Source organism: Drosophila nasuta, chromosome 3, assembly GCF_023558535.2.
Source record: "Drosophila nasuta strain 15112-1781.00 chromosome 3, ASM2355853v1, whole genome shotgun sequence".
Lineage (NCBI taxonomy): Eukaryota > Metazoa > Arthropoda > Insecta > Diptera > Drosophilidae > Drosophila > Drosophila nasuta.
Window position 1 is genome coordinate 35,335,596 of NC_083457.1, and position 13,537 is coordinate 35,349,132.

General features: G+C 35.4%; 2 protein-coding genes across 2 annotated transcripts; both read left to right on the plus strand.

The window, feature by feature from the left end:
• The first annotated feature begins 483 nt into the window (after window positions 1–483).
• LOC132790409 (protein embryonic gonad) lies at window positions 484–8,885 on the plus strand. Its single transcript, XM_060798911.1, has 3 exons — window positions 484–865; window positions 5,338–5,415; window positions 7,312–8,885. Exons 2-3 carry the CDS (start codon window positions 5,338–5,340, stop codon window positions 8,374–8,376), a joined length of 1,143 nt encoding a protein of 380 aa, XP_060654894.1. The 5' UTR covers window positions 484–865; the 3' UTR covers window positions 8,377–8,885.
• A 3,255-nt stretch (window positions 8,886–12,140) lies between these two features.
• LOC132789432 (cyclin-H) lies at window positions 12,141–13,469 on the plus strand. Its single transcript, XM_060797452.1, has 5 exons — window positions 12,141–12,518; window positions 12,573–12,774; window positions 12,840–13,068; window positions 13,137–13,248; window positions 13,310–13,469. The coding sequence occupies exons 1-5, from the start codon at window positions 12,202–12,204 to the stop codon at window positions 13,425–13,427; spliced, it is 978 nt and encodes a 325-aa protein (XP_060653435.1). The 5' UTR covers window positions 12,141–12,201; the 3' UTR covers window positions 13,428–13,469.
• Window positions 13,470–13,537: the final 68 nt, after the last annotated feature.

A 13,537-nucleotide genomic window follows, 5' to 3' on the forward strand; every position in this document is an offset into this window, starting at 1 on the left:
AGTCTAGAAAAAATGACTTACTCTGAAGGCATATTACTGAATATATAAATCAAATGATTTATGTATGCCTTACTCTGAAGGCATATTACTGAATATACATACAAATCAATTGAATACCAGAAAAGTTTTCATGCAAACAGAATAAGTAAAAGATAGATAAATACATATTAAATAATACCGTTAAAATATATTTATTTATTTTTATTTAGTTAGAAAATAAAATTTAAAAAAATCATATTGTAAAACATTTATATTTTTAAGAAATAAGAAAAGACTTTTCAAAAAGACTTTCCAATTGCATGCTTCCAAGCCGGAATAAATTCCTGCTGGGATGTTACAGTGTGTGTCACACCAACACATGCATGCAGGCACACACACAGAGAAGAGAAGACGCGTGCGCGCGCGACTTCAAATGCTGCTGCTGCTGGTGCTGCTGCTGATGATCTTTGAGGCCAGGGCCAGTCAGTCGGTTGGTTGGAGCTCAGAACGATGATGAGGATTTAGTCTCGGATGGGCGCTACGCTGCAAAGCATCGCAAGGCTGCAGAATACCGCTATTTCAAAGTGTCTCTCGCGATATAAATATCGCGGTTATCTATCGGTTATGTGCGGCACGTGATTGCTCACGAGTTTCGTGTGAAAAGCCGTCGCTAAATTGGTTCAAATAATAATGCAACAACAACAACAAAACAAGCACAAAAAATGATCAATTGATTGAATGATCTTTACATTCATAAAAATAGTTCAAATAAATTGTGAAAATTATTAAAAGTTAATAAAGTGTGTTTATTGTGTCAAAATAAAAGAAAACTACAAATACAATTTATGTTTTAGTGCAGTTTTCTGCACAATCGAATTGTGAAAGGGTGAGTGCAGATTAAAGTGAATTAATAATAATTATATAATTATCTTTAGAGACTAGGCAGTTAAATATGAAAGTTTTGCGAAAAAATTATATAAAATTAAAGTTTTAATTAAAAAAAAGAATGTGAAAAATATTTTCGATTAAATAATATTAATATTCAATTTTATTTTCAATTTTATAATTAAATATCTGCAACAACAGCAAAAGTGTTTGCATAAATTGATCATTATTTGCCAGCCTTGACCTTTTGGCTAATTTATGGCTAGTGAGTCGTAGCTGCATTTTAGATTTTTCTTTTAATAAAATGCATCAGCTAGCAATTGTCTATATCATATGCTAATACAACAGCATATGTAACTGAAATATTAAAGCGTATTGTATCATCACAGAGTAGAAAATAGAAACTTATATCAAATAATCTAGCTACTCGAATAACTGGGGATCAGCTACCAGTTCGGTCACATGTCTGGGGGCACTTGCTTGGGCACAGCTTTGTCATGCTCAAAGGATTACCTAAGCGACAACATTCAGGAAGCAGAAATGAAAACAAAAGACGCTCATTGACATGCTCATTAATTATGTTATTGCCTTTTGTGCGATAAGTGTCAAGAAATGATTACAATAGGACGACAAGAGTTGTTGGTAAAACGAAGATGTGGAATATACAAAAACCAAAAAAAAAGAGTAAAATGTTGAAGATATTCATGCATTTAATTGTCTGACTGCTGCTGGCAATCAAGTACAAAAAGGGCTAAGCATTGAGATGGGAGACGATCGAGTCAGGAAGCGAACAATTCAAACTAGAGCGTGTGACTCTGTTGAATGGATTTGCATATTGCAATGTCTTTTGGCAAAAGGCTAATAATAAAGCATATTACGGGCAATTGTTTATTGTCGTCGTCCATTCGGGGTTGTGCTGTGTGTCACCGATCTCGATCTTTTAGTTTGTTCAGTTTTGTGTGTCTGTCTGTTGCTGTTGCTTTTGCTGTTTCTGTTTCTGTTTCTGCTCCTGTTTGGACTTGGACTTGTTCTATTTTGTAGCTGCTTCAAAATATTTTCAACAATCGTGGTTTGCTTGTTTGAACACCTTTTCTTAATGGCTCTCCCTCTTCAGGTCTGTCAGCAATAGCTTTTATCTGATTTGTACGAGTATTGTACATGATTTTGTTTGCTTTTAAGGACACATTTTTTTTATTATTGTTGTTTACTCTACTATGCCACACTCATGGACTGCAAGTCCTTCGACTGTTGCCTCTGTCAACAGCTACTTGATGAGCTTGTTCAAAACTTTAGCTACATAAATACAACTGATCTTGTTCTCATTGTTACCAAATGAACGAGTCTTTACCTCTGATCGCAAATGCAAACACCAAAAAGAAAAACTTGAATTTAAATGTAACTACAGCCACTCGAAACATCGACAATGATCGGCTTAAGATCAATATCTTGTGGCTAGCAAGGTCTCTAATCAAAACCAGAATACTCAACTCTAAACGATTCTATTTAGTGCATTCCTCATTTAATCCAATTAAATAAAAGAAATAGGAAATATAGAAAAATTAAATATATAAATAAACTGAACTAAAAATTTATTGTAGCACTTTGAAAGTAAAAAGAATAATATAAAATGTTTAGTAAAAATTAAATTATTTAATACATTTTTTGATAACAATTCAAAAGCATTTATTCTTTAATTCTTTATGTGAGTTGTGTACAGTTATTTTCTGAATTTAATTATTTGAAATCCTGCCAAATTCTACTAAATTAAATTACGTTATAAATAAACCCAAATATTTGATGTCTTAGTATACAAAGAAATATATAATTAAGTGAAAATAATTGAGATATGAGAATGCTATAAAATAAGTAGAACACTTTTCAGTTGATCAATCCGGATTTCCTTCGCAGCTATGCAGCTCAGCTCACTGAGAAAATAGCCTGCAAATGTGCTTTGACCCAATAAAGTAACGAAAAGGGGGTAAATGGCGAGCATTAAACATAAGCACTTCACGTCTTTGGCAGTTGTCTCTGGGCATTGCATTGCATTTGCGAGTTTAGGTTCGTTATTGTGTGTCCATATCTTTGACACTGACTTTGCCGCTTTTTGCTGGGCAGGAGGGCGAATCGCTTTGGCAGCTTTTGCTTTTGCTTTTGCATTGGCTTTTGCGGTGCGGTGCGGTGCGACACAACTGTTGTTGTTTGTGCGGCAGCCAGAGCAACGCTCAGCAGGTGGTGGCCCCGGCGTGATGCTGCTCCTGTGATAATGGCGAACACGCCAGACCGCCACTTTGCATATAAACGCGCGCTAATGGACACCAAAGGTGACAGCGAGCGCTGCTAAATTGGCAAACATTAAATTTGCACCTTCACAGCGGCAGCGGCCGCAGAAAAAAAAAACCGTGACAATTTTAGGCACAGCGGTGCGCTTTTCCAGAAAAGAAGCAGCAGTGCAGATAAAAATGAAAAAGAAACATATAAAAAACTGTATTTGCAATGGCGAAAAGTCGACAAAGTGCCAGAAGAAAAGCCTGAGAAGACGACCCAAAATTCCCCCAAGTGCTAAGTGCCATCGATAATCTTTATTGTCGCCGAAGCTTAACTTTTATGTATTGCGCTTCGTGTAGCCGATAAAACCTAGTTGTTTGTGTTAGCAAAGTCTACTATTGATCATCCTTGACACAATACTTACACATCGATGTTTACTTTAGCAATTCAACAAAAGAAAGCAAAAGTTTTTATTTGCAAACTTTAGAGAGAAAAATAATTATCACTTCACATATATATCATTCAAAATCTGAAAATATACCATTTATTTAGAATAGTTATGACGAACAAATTAATAGTCATCACATAAATTTTGTTGATATTATTTAAAAAAAAATAAATAAATTTTTAAATTTTGAATTTTTAATATGGAATTCTAAAAGATAGAATATAAATGTAAATATATATGTTGTCATATAAATGTTTTTAAAAAGATATTTTTCAATTTCTTAATTTCATATTTTATCAAAAGTTCTTATATTTTCATATATGATTAAATATTGCCTAATTTGAATAATATTTAAGCTATTGTCATTGTTGAAATTTAAGTTTTTTCATTAATTCATAGCTTTAATTTAATTATTTACAGTCAATAAATAAAAGTTACTTTATTGCCCATATGAGAAGGTTATCAAATATTCTTCAAGCAGCTTTGCATTGCACATTTTGACCGTTGTCGTTTGGCAATTTCATGCCCCTCTTCGACAACACCATAGAGAATTCTGTGTGATCTTCCCAAACATTTTCACGCTGATCAAATATTTGACGCAAAATGTTTGTAATTTTTTCTCCAGTTTCTTTTTGTTCTGTTTGACCTTAGCTTTATGATCATCAGGCGCAGCAAAACAAGTCACTACGTACATTAGATGTGTGAACACGACCCATCCACATGTAGAGAGCGTTTCGCCGGCAAGGGAAACGGCAACGGGTGGCGGCGGAAGATGGGGAGAAGATGCGGAAGAAGAAGCGACAGTGGCCAAGGAATCGAGTCTTGGATATGGTGCCAGCCCAAACCGGTCGCTTGCATACCTCAATTTCTAACCACGACCTGTGGCGAAAAATCACAAAAAGCACAAAAAAAAAACTAAAGAGAAACGCAGTGGGTCATCGGTTATGCATCTTCTTCTTCTCATTATTGTTGTTGTGGTTGTTGTTGTTGCTATTCTGGCTGTTATTATTGTTGTTAAGCAGTTTCACTGTTTTCTGGGTATGTGACCGACCACAGCAACATCAACAGCAACAACAACAAGGACAATCGTGAAAGATTTAGCTTTGCTTGTCTTTAGGCCAAAACGTTTAATGAAATTACATTAATTTTATTATGCTATTTATTAGGAGTTTTTTTTTTTGTTATTTAAAAATTTTATGATTACTTAAAATAAATTCTGAAAAAAAAAATAGAAAAGAAATGTAATAAATAATAAATAATATTCAAGTAAGAAAGCTATAGTCGAGTATACTTAACTGGAAGATACCGATTTTAAATTAAACCAAAACAGTGCGGTTTTATTCCTAAAATATACCTAAGTATTATACTTCAAAAATACTAATCTATGCCAAGGGCTATATATACATTGGTATAGTACTACATAGTACTAGAATATACCTTACGAGTACAAAATATACCACATTGTGATCCAAAGCAATTAAGCAACCAACTAAAATGATGGCATCAAAATGATGGCAAGTAAAAGAGGTTTCTATAAAGATTATTGAAATAATCTGAGCAAACTGATAATTAACTCAATCAATCTGAAAAAGATATCTATAAAGATTATTAAAAATTATTTGAATAACAACATACCCAATGTAATAATATTTTCGTATTTATTTGTATAGATTGTATAGATAACAATAATTTATTTTAATAATACATAATATTGGAGATTTATTAGCAAATACGCAAAGTAATTTATGACTTTATTTCAGATGAACCAGCTGTGCAAAGTATGCGGCGAACCGGCGGCTGGTTTTCATTTTGGAGCATTTACATGTGAAGGTTGCAAGGTAAAATCAAAAAGATTTTCAAATTATGCTATTTATTAAGGTTTTCAGATATTAAAAATGATTGCAAAAAATAATTTCAGCAAAAATTAGGAAACAAATGTAATAAATATAAAGAAAAGTGAAAAACAGAATTTTTAAGTTCATTTTTATGACGAGTTAAATTTATTTAATTGCCAATTCTCTACACATAAAAAAAATATTTGCCAGAAAACTTACTGTAATAGACACGAATTTTAGTGAGTACTACTTTCCTTCTACATACGTATGTATTTCCCACAAAATGTGCAAAAATAAACTTAATTTTGGCTTTTACTTTTCAAGCATAAAAGGAACAAAAAGCAAAGTAAAGAGTGAAAAATGTTATTGCTATAATTAAAATTCAATTCGGTAGATTAATCGATTTTTAATTGACTTTAAGTAGATACTTACGACTCCGTAGAGTCGGAGTCGCGAGCACACAATGGGATACACCATTCGAATGGCATGGGAAAAAGATTTCTGCGAATTTAGAGCAGCAAACACGGCGATACTATATAGAGCTAGAGCTAGAGCTACAGCTACAGCGAGATCAAGGCAACTAACATACAATTGTAAACTGCAGTCAATCAAATAAAAATTACATGCATATTAGATGAGTCAGCGCAATTGTAAACTCATTGCTGAACATGAACTTCATCAGCAGCGCGGCAAATGCCAAGACAATCAGAGTTCGAGCATGAGTTGGCCAAAAACCAAAAAAAAAAAATATATATATAAAAAAGAGCACATAAAAAACATAAACAAAACACAAAGATACAAAAGTGTATTCAGATACAATAAATAGTGCATGGAACTCCCCTTCGTCTGCGAGTTGGCAATTTATTAACGCGCATTTGGTAATTGAAGCATTCAGATTGTTGAAATTATGCCACTTGCTGAATGCTAATCACAGGTGAGCGCGCAGGTGCCAAAAAGAGCAAAGGTAAAACAGAAAAAGCGAGATATGAGAAATCTCTTGGTTTCTAAGGTAAATAAATAGGAAAGCATAAAATATTTTAGACAAATAAAATGTGATAATACAATTTATTTTATTTATATATTGTGGAAAACTTTCACAAATCAATTGTAATATTTATTTATGATAATTGTAGCTAAAAATAGTATAATAATAGAGTAGGGAAAAAAAAGTTTTCTCTAATTTAATAGCAATAATGATAATAAAAAGTAATACAATTACAAAATTATTAAGAATAAAATTGTATAAAAAGAAAGATATAGGCAGAAAATTTAAGTTTTGACTGCGATATGTAAGTAAAAAAATAAATATATTCAAATGTAAATTTTGATTAAATTTTAATAAGAAAAAATAAACATATACAAAATAAAGAAATATAAATCACTTAAATATTTATTATGATTCTGGTTGAATAAAAAGAAAATTCGAATGTCAATTTTAAACAATTTTAACGAAGAAATATATATCACCTGATAATTATAGTTAAAACAACTATAAAAATATAGATAGAAAGTAGAAGTTTTCTTAAATAAAATATCATTTATTCATATAAATATAATAAATAAATTCAAATGTAAATTTCAAGCTATTTTAAGAGCAAATAAACTTAGCAAATATAAATCACTAAGTAATATCATCTTTTACAATTTGTCAACCATTAAAAATAAAATTAAAATATATTAACTTGGTGAATTGAAATATTTGCAAAAGTAATTAGAATTATTAATAAATTTTGGTATAAATTTATTCATAACAAAATTTTGATAATTTTCACTATTTTTCAAGTCGAAGGTCCCAGTACTCTATTTTCTATTAAATGTACTATTAAATGATAGATTTAATATAATAAATAAATAAAATAATTTTCACTAATCGTTTGTTGAACCTCTTTTTCATTGCAGTCGTTTTTTGGACGCACTTACAACAACATTGCGGCAATTGCCGGTTGCAAGCACAACGGCGACTGCGTGATCAACAAAAAGAATCGGACGGCGTGCAAAGCCTGCCGACTGCGCAAGTGTCTCCTGGTGGGTATGTCCAAGAGCGGATCGCGCTATGGCCGACGCTCCAACTGGTTCAAGATCCACTGTCTGCTGCAGGAGCAGCAAGGCGGCTCAGCGAGCGCGGGCAATGGCAACGGCAGCGTTGGCAATGCGAATCTGGATCAATTGGCACGACTGCAGCAGGCGAGCAATCAGGCGCGTCAAACGTATCAGGACAAAACGAATCCCTGCATCAAATCGGCCACAGCAGCGACGCCGCCCAGCAGCATGACGCTGCAATCGGCGGCGTCAGCGGCAACGGCAGCCGCCTCAGCCGGTGCCTCGTCGCCCAGTCTGCCTGGCTTTCTGCAGGCAGCGAAATATCTGAATGAGCAACAGCAACAACAGCAGCAGCAACGTCAGCTGAAGCTCGAGTCCCGCCTCAGCAATACGCCCAGCGATTCGGGCGCCTCCTCGGCCGGCGATCCCACGGATGATGGCACCAGCGTGTTGAGTGCCACGACGAGCAGCATACGCAAAGCGCTGCGACCAAGCAGCTCTACATATGCGGGCAGCTCCGAGGCTGATTTGATGGAGCAACAGCAGCGGCGACACAAAGAGCTGCTCGACATCTTTCGCAGTCACTCGGAGCCGTTGTACAGCTCGTTCCCGCCATTCACATTACCACCCACGCTGGTGGGCAGCAACATGCCACCGTTGCCCATCTTCAAGGAACAATTCAAATCGGAGTTGTTGTTTCCCTTCCCCGCCGCAAGTCCAGACGAGGAGGAGGAGCAACCCATTGATTTGTCGCTGCGATCGCGCTCGGATGTGGTTAGTCCGGTGGCCAATAGTTCCAATAGTAGTCCGCTCAGCGAGTCAGCCAACCTGCCATCCGTTTCGTCCTCCTCCACGACAACATTTGTGCGCAAGTCGACGCCGCTTGATCTGACGCTAGTGCGTTCCCAAACGCTGACAGGATGAGGATCACAGCTAGCTAGCCTGGAATTCATTAGAGAGTGCCATGGGTCACACACTCACACACACACACACACACATATAGTTGGGGTCGTTTGTAGCACAGTCACTCTGTAATCGCCTCCGTACTACCGTAAAAAATATATTATATTTGATATTGGTGCCAGTGAAAGTATGTACAAATAATTTGTTTTTAGCTCAATTCAAACGCATTGAAACGCACTTCAAATCAAGCATAATTAATACAATAATTGTGTTTAGCCAAATTTTTAATTGACTGTCATTTGCATTGTGTTTTTGATTATTACATATTATTATTTTACGTAATTTATTTAAGCCCGTATTTATAGCAATTAATTTAATTCGTCATCTTAGTAGTATGTGTTGTTTTCGCCAATTGAACTTTCTGTTTGTTTTTTACTTTTAAATAATTTATTCAGTAGACACTTAAGCAATGAAAACATAATTGTAAGCGACAGCAAAGAAATGATACAAATAAAAGAAAAGAAAACTCAAATCGCAATTTAAACAGATTTTTTCTTTTTTGTTTTTCATTCCTAGACATGATTGAGTTGCGATGATTTGTTATTAAAAAAATCATATTGTGTACTATGAAAGTCAGCGCACAGCAAAATGAATTGACACATGAGTGGACTTTACATGACCATTTACAGCAAATTGTTCAATATATTTGCGATTCAACTGTCACATGCTCTGGGCTTACACGATCAAAGGCTCCTTGGAAGACGACCAAAGGCAAGAGCGCTTACGTAAGCTGTGTTGACGCATTTCCAAATGTCAGCTATCAGTTTATTGACTATATATAAATGTAATTATGACAATGCTCGACAGATGACAACTGATTCCGACATCAGCGAAGGTACAAAACAAATGACTTAAGCAACGAACTGATGGGTAAAACAACAAACGATCATAGCAAAGAAAAGTCGACTGAAAGAAATTTTATTTTAATTTTAATTTATACAGTAAACTGCCACTTTAAATATTATTAGCAATAAATTTATAAGCCAACCCAATCAGCAAATCAAAGGAAACGAACTTAAAAACCTATACACCAATAGGAAAGAGTAATCAAAGGTAAACTGTAACAATTTAATTAAATTTTATTACACTTATAAAACCATTTAAACAAAAATAATATAGATTAATTTTAAATAGTATAAAACAAATCTCTTAAGTCTAGAGTGTTATTTTTTATTATGTCTTCAAGCTTAAATTGCAAACAATTCAACCCCAACATCCTTTTTCACTTTTATGCGCGCAAAACAAATGACTTAGGCAACGAACTGAAAGTGAAATTAGCCAAACCAATGAATGCTTAAAGTAAGTTTTATAAGTATATGTACATAACTCCCATTGGTTTAGCGTCTAGTGACAAGACAACTATACATATATATGTATATATTGATTGCATTGAATGTATGTATATGTGTGTGTGTGTGTACGAACACGCCCCCAGAGAGTAGCGACAAAGTGAGATGCCAAAAGCCAAACATAATCCACGACACTCGCACAATTAGCAGCCAGCCAAACAGAAGCAGCAACAGCCACAGCAACAGCAATTGCAACAATCTTTTAAACAAACAAATAAATAAATAAATACAAACAAGACTGTGTGTTGTCTGTCTGTCTCTCAGACAGGCAACGAGCGTCTGGCAAATGCCTTTAAAATGCATTTATGCACCAAAGCGAACCGAATGTGATCAGGCCAACAAGTGTGTATGCGAGTGAGTGTTCCTCAGTGTGTGGATGTGTGTGTGTGAGTGTTGTGTGTGTAGATTGCTTGTTGGAGATATTTTTGCAATGATTTTATTGATGTCGCTGATTGTGATCAACCACAAAGCGAGAGCAGAGCATGCGAATAATGCAATTGTTTAGGGTACACGATAAGTAACAACTAGAATCGCCTCGTATTTAATACAAATACCCTGTAATATTATGGAAGAAAGGTAGTGCGATAATAACCCAGTGCTACAACTTCTGCTTGTAAAATATTAATGATGAAAATCAATTTGAATTATATCTTTTTTTTTATTAAGCACTCAATTTGTACATATTTGCAAAATTCGAAACAAGAATTTAAATTAAAAAGTTCCCGTCCTTTTAGACAAAAATATTATGTTATATTATGATTAATGTATATACAGAAAAAAACATTAGAAAATATAGTATTAAGAGATAAAAGTATAACTAAAAATTTATTGTTATTTTTCGATTTTCTTGCTCAAGGGTAAATTCTACAGAACTTCAGTTTTGTTAGATGTTTTATATTCAATATTAAAGCAACGATTACTTAATTTATAAACGTCAAGTAGGTCACATTTTTCAAAATTTGTGTACGTGGAATCTTGTGGTCTTTGTCTCTATATGGTATTTGCCTCGTCGAGCAGTCCAGTTTTATAGCCAATAAACAGTGCTCTTCATCGCCGCCCATAAGCCACCCCACATTTCTTTCGGCTTGCCCGTCATCTTTTTGAGGCCAATTCCCGCTTAAACATTCGTCTGAATCTGAGCTGGAGTCTGAGTCCGAGTCTGAGTCAGCTACGCCTCAGTCAAGTCAGTGCGCGTGCGCCGCAGACAAGCCAAGATGGATTGCCGTCACTGAGTCTTGACTGACTGACCGTCAGACGCTGCCAGATGCCAGTTGCCAGTTGCCCGTTTCTAGTTTCAGAGCTGCAAGAAGCCAAAGTTAGGTCGTCAGCTTCAACTTGGGGGCTCAAACTTGGAGTCGGGCGTGCTTAAAATTCAATTGAATATTGAATTATTGCATTGAATTTCATTGTTTGTAAATGCTCGCCAGCTTTTATTGTAAACTGATTTCTTTTTCAACCAGCGATTTATTTATTTATTTCGGTTTTATTGTATGCCCAAACTTCAGTTCAGTCGTAAATCGTCACAAAATCTATTTTGTGTTGTATTACATAAGTAGATCCCAATATTTGGGTGGTCTACATAAAGAAATACTATAAGTATGTAGTACACATTTTAGTCCAATTTGATCAACAAAGGCATTTATTTCGAGATACTAAAAACAAACTTGGACTCAATCTTAAGCAGCAGCTGTTAATATAATATTGGCGCTTGCTCACAAACTGAACTCTGAATCGCGACAGTGAAATCACAAAAAGATCGCCAACAAATCGCTTGTTGTAACAAGAGTTCAGAGTTGTCAATAAAAATTAATTGCAATTTTATTGCCAACGAACACAGCTCCTGCATACAAAGTAGCATACTCAGTCCATTAGGGTATTAGCACTGTTCAATGCGATTGGTGACATAGCTGAAAAGCCTTCCAAAAATATTTGGCTTTGTCAGGCCAAACATGGTTTGTGTCTGTAAGAAAGAGTCTTCAAAATTCAGTGTCAACTTTAAAATCTGTACTTCTTTACACTTTAGAGAGAACAAACAATCAAAATGACCCAATTTCATGCCGAATCAACATCAAGACAAAAGCAACAACTAAAATTAATTCAATTTCGACGACTGGACCTGACTCCTCTTTCATCTCCTTCACCATGCTTTCTTTTGTTCCTGTTGCTGCGTCCGTTCAAAATGCACAACGCGTGCGTGTTACCCAAACAGCTGGACAAATGAGACTCTATCGAATTTATTGCATTTAAAACAGGCGCCTAAAAGTATGCAGCAGAACGAAAACGATAATATCGATAACGAGTTTGTCCACTGAGAATGGCAAACCATTTTGCTTAAATATCGATACTGAGAAAGTGGCATATTTCAAAGTTCAAGTTGCGGTCACACTGTCGGCGACAGCACAGTTTACAAATTGTGGACAAAGCAAAGGATGCTATAATGTATCCACTTAGTTCGCAAAGACGTTCCTGGACATTTGCCAATGAAGAACAGTTGCGCGTATTTCGCGTCGAACAAAACACCAAGTACATAGAGGAGCACGAAGCTGAGGCTCCATCAACTGGCAATCTAAACGATTTCTTTCTGACGCCGGAAGAAGAACGCCTGTTGCTGAAGCAATATGAAATTTACTTGGTGGACTTTTGTCGACGTTTCGAACCCCCAATGCCAAAATGTGTGATTGGCACAGCGTTCCATTATTTCAAACGCTTCTACCTCAATAATACACCAATGGACTATCATCCCAAGGAGATATTGTATGCACGTATATGAATTATGTATGGAATTCATTTAAGCATTTTACGTTTTAGAGCCACATGTGTTTTTGTTGCCTGCAAAGTGGAGGAATTCAATGTGTCCATCAATCAGTTTGTCAACAACATTAAAGGCGATCGCAACAAGGCCACGGACATTGTGCTCTCCAATGAATTACTCTTAATTGGCCAATTAAACTATTATCTCACTGTGCACAATCCATTTCGACCTATCGAAGGCTTTCTTATTGATATAAAGGTGTGTAGATACAAATGATATACCTTAATTAATAGGCAAATTAACTATAATTGTTTGTATTTCAGACACGTAGCAAAATGATAAATCCAGATCGCTTGCGTCCACATATTGATAGCTTCATTGACTCCATATTCTTCACAGACGCCTGCATGCTGCACACTCCTTCGCAGATTGGTCTTGCTTCCATTCTGCATGCTGCCAGCAAGGAACAGGAAAATCTGGACAGTTATGTGACCGATTTACTCTTTGTCTCTGCGCCAGAGAGACTCCGAGGTCTCATTGAAGCTGTGCGCAGTAAGAAACTGATTGCTTAATCAATTTTTAAAGTATATTATCACATTTTGTTTGTTTTATTAAACTAGAAATTCGTATGCTGGTCAAGAATTATGAACCACCGGATCGGGAGGCAGTCAAAGCAATTGAAAAGAAGTTGGACAAGTGCCGCAATCAAAACAATAATCCCGATAGTGAACTGTTAGTCGTATCAACTCTGCATATGTCAACAGGTTGTTTAATGCTGTTTCATGTTATTTAGGTACAAGGAACGATTGCGTCGCCTATACACCGATGAGGATGACATGCCGGCTGAAGATGCTTCATTTCACATTGCCAATGTCAGCTCAGATACTTCAGCTATGAATATAAGTCAGTGAAATGCCGATTGATACAAAAATAAAGAAATATATGAATTTAAATGAATAGAAAATTTCCTGGTTTAAAAACGTCAAAGAGATTTCGACACATTGTAGATCGTGATTGAGTC

What these genes read in the sequence shown, in the direction of transcription:
- LOC132790409 (XM_060798911.1), top strand. Translation starts at nt 5,338, where the DNA reads ATGAACCAGCTGTGCAAAGTATGCGGCGAACCGGCGGCTGGTTTTCAT. An exon ending in TTACATGTGAAGGTTGCAAG is followed by an intron (nt 5,416 to 7,311) that starts GTAAAATCAAAA and finishes TTTTCATTGCAG; the next exon opens with TCGTTTTTTGGACGCACTTA.
- LOC132789432 (XM_060797452.1), top strand. Translation starts at nt 12,202, where the DNA reads ATGTATCCACTTAGTTCGCAAAGACGTTCCTGGACATTTGCCAATGAA. An exon ending in GCTTTCTTATTGATATAAAG is followed by an intron (nt 12,775 to 12,839) that starts GTGTGTAGATAC and finishes TTTGTATTTCAG; the next exon opens with ACACGTAGCAAAATGATAAA. An exon ending in AATAATCCCGATAGTGAACT is followed by an intron (nt 13,249 to 13,309) that starts GTTAGTCGTATC and finishes CATGTTATTTAG; the next exon opens with GTACAAGGAACGATTGCGTC.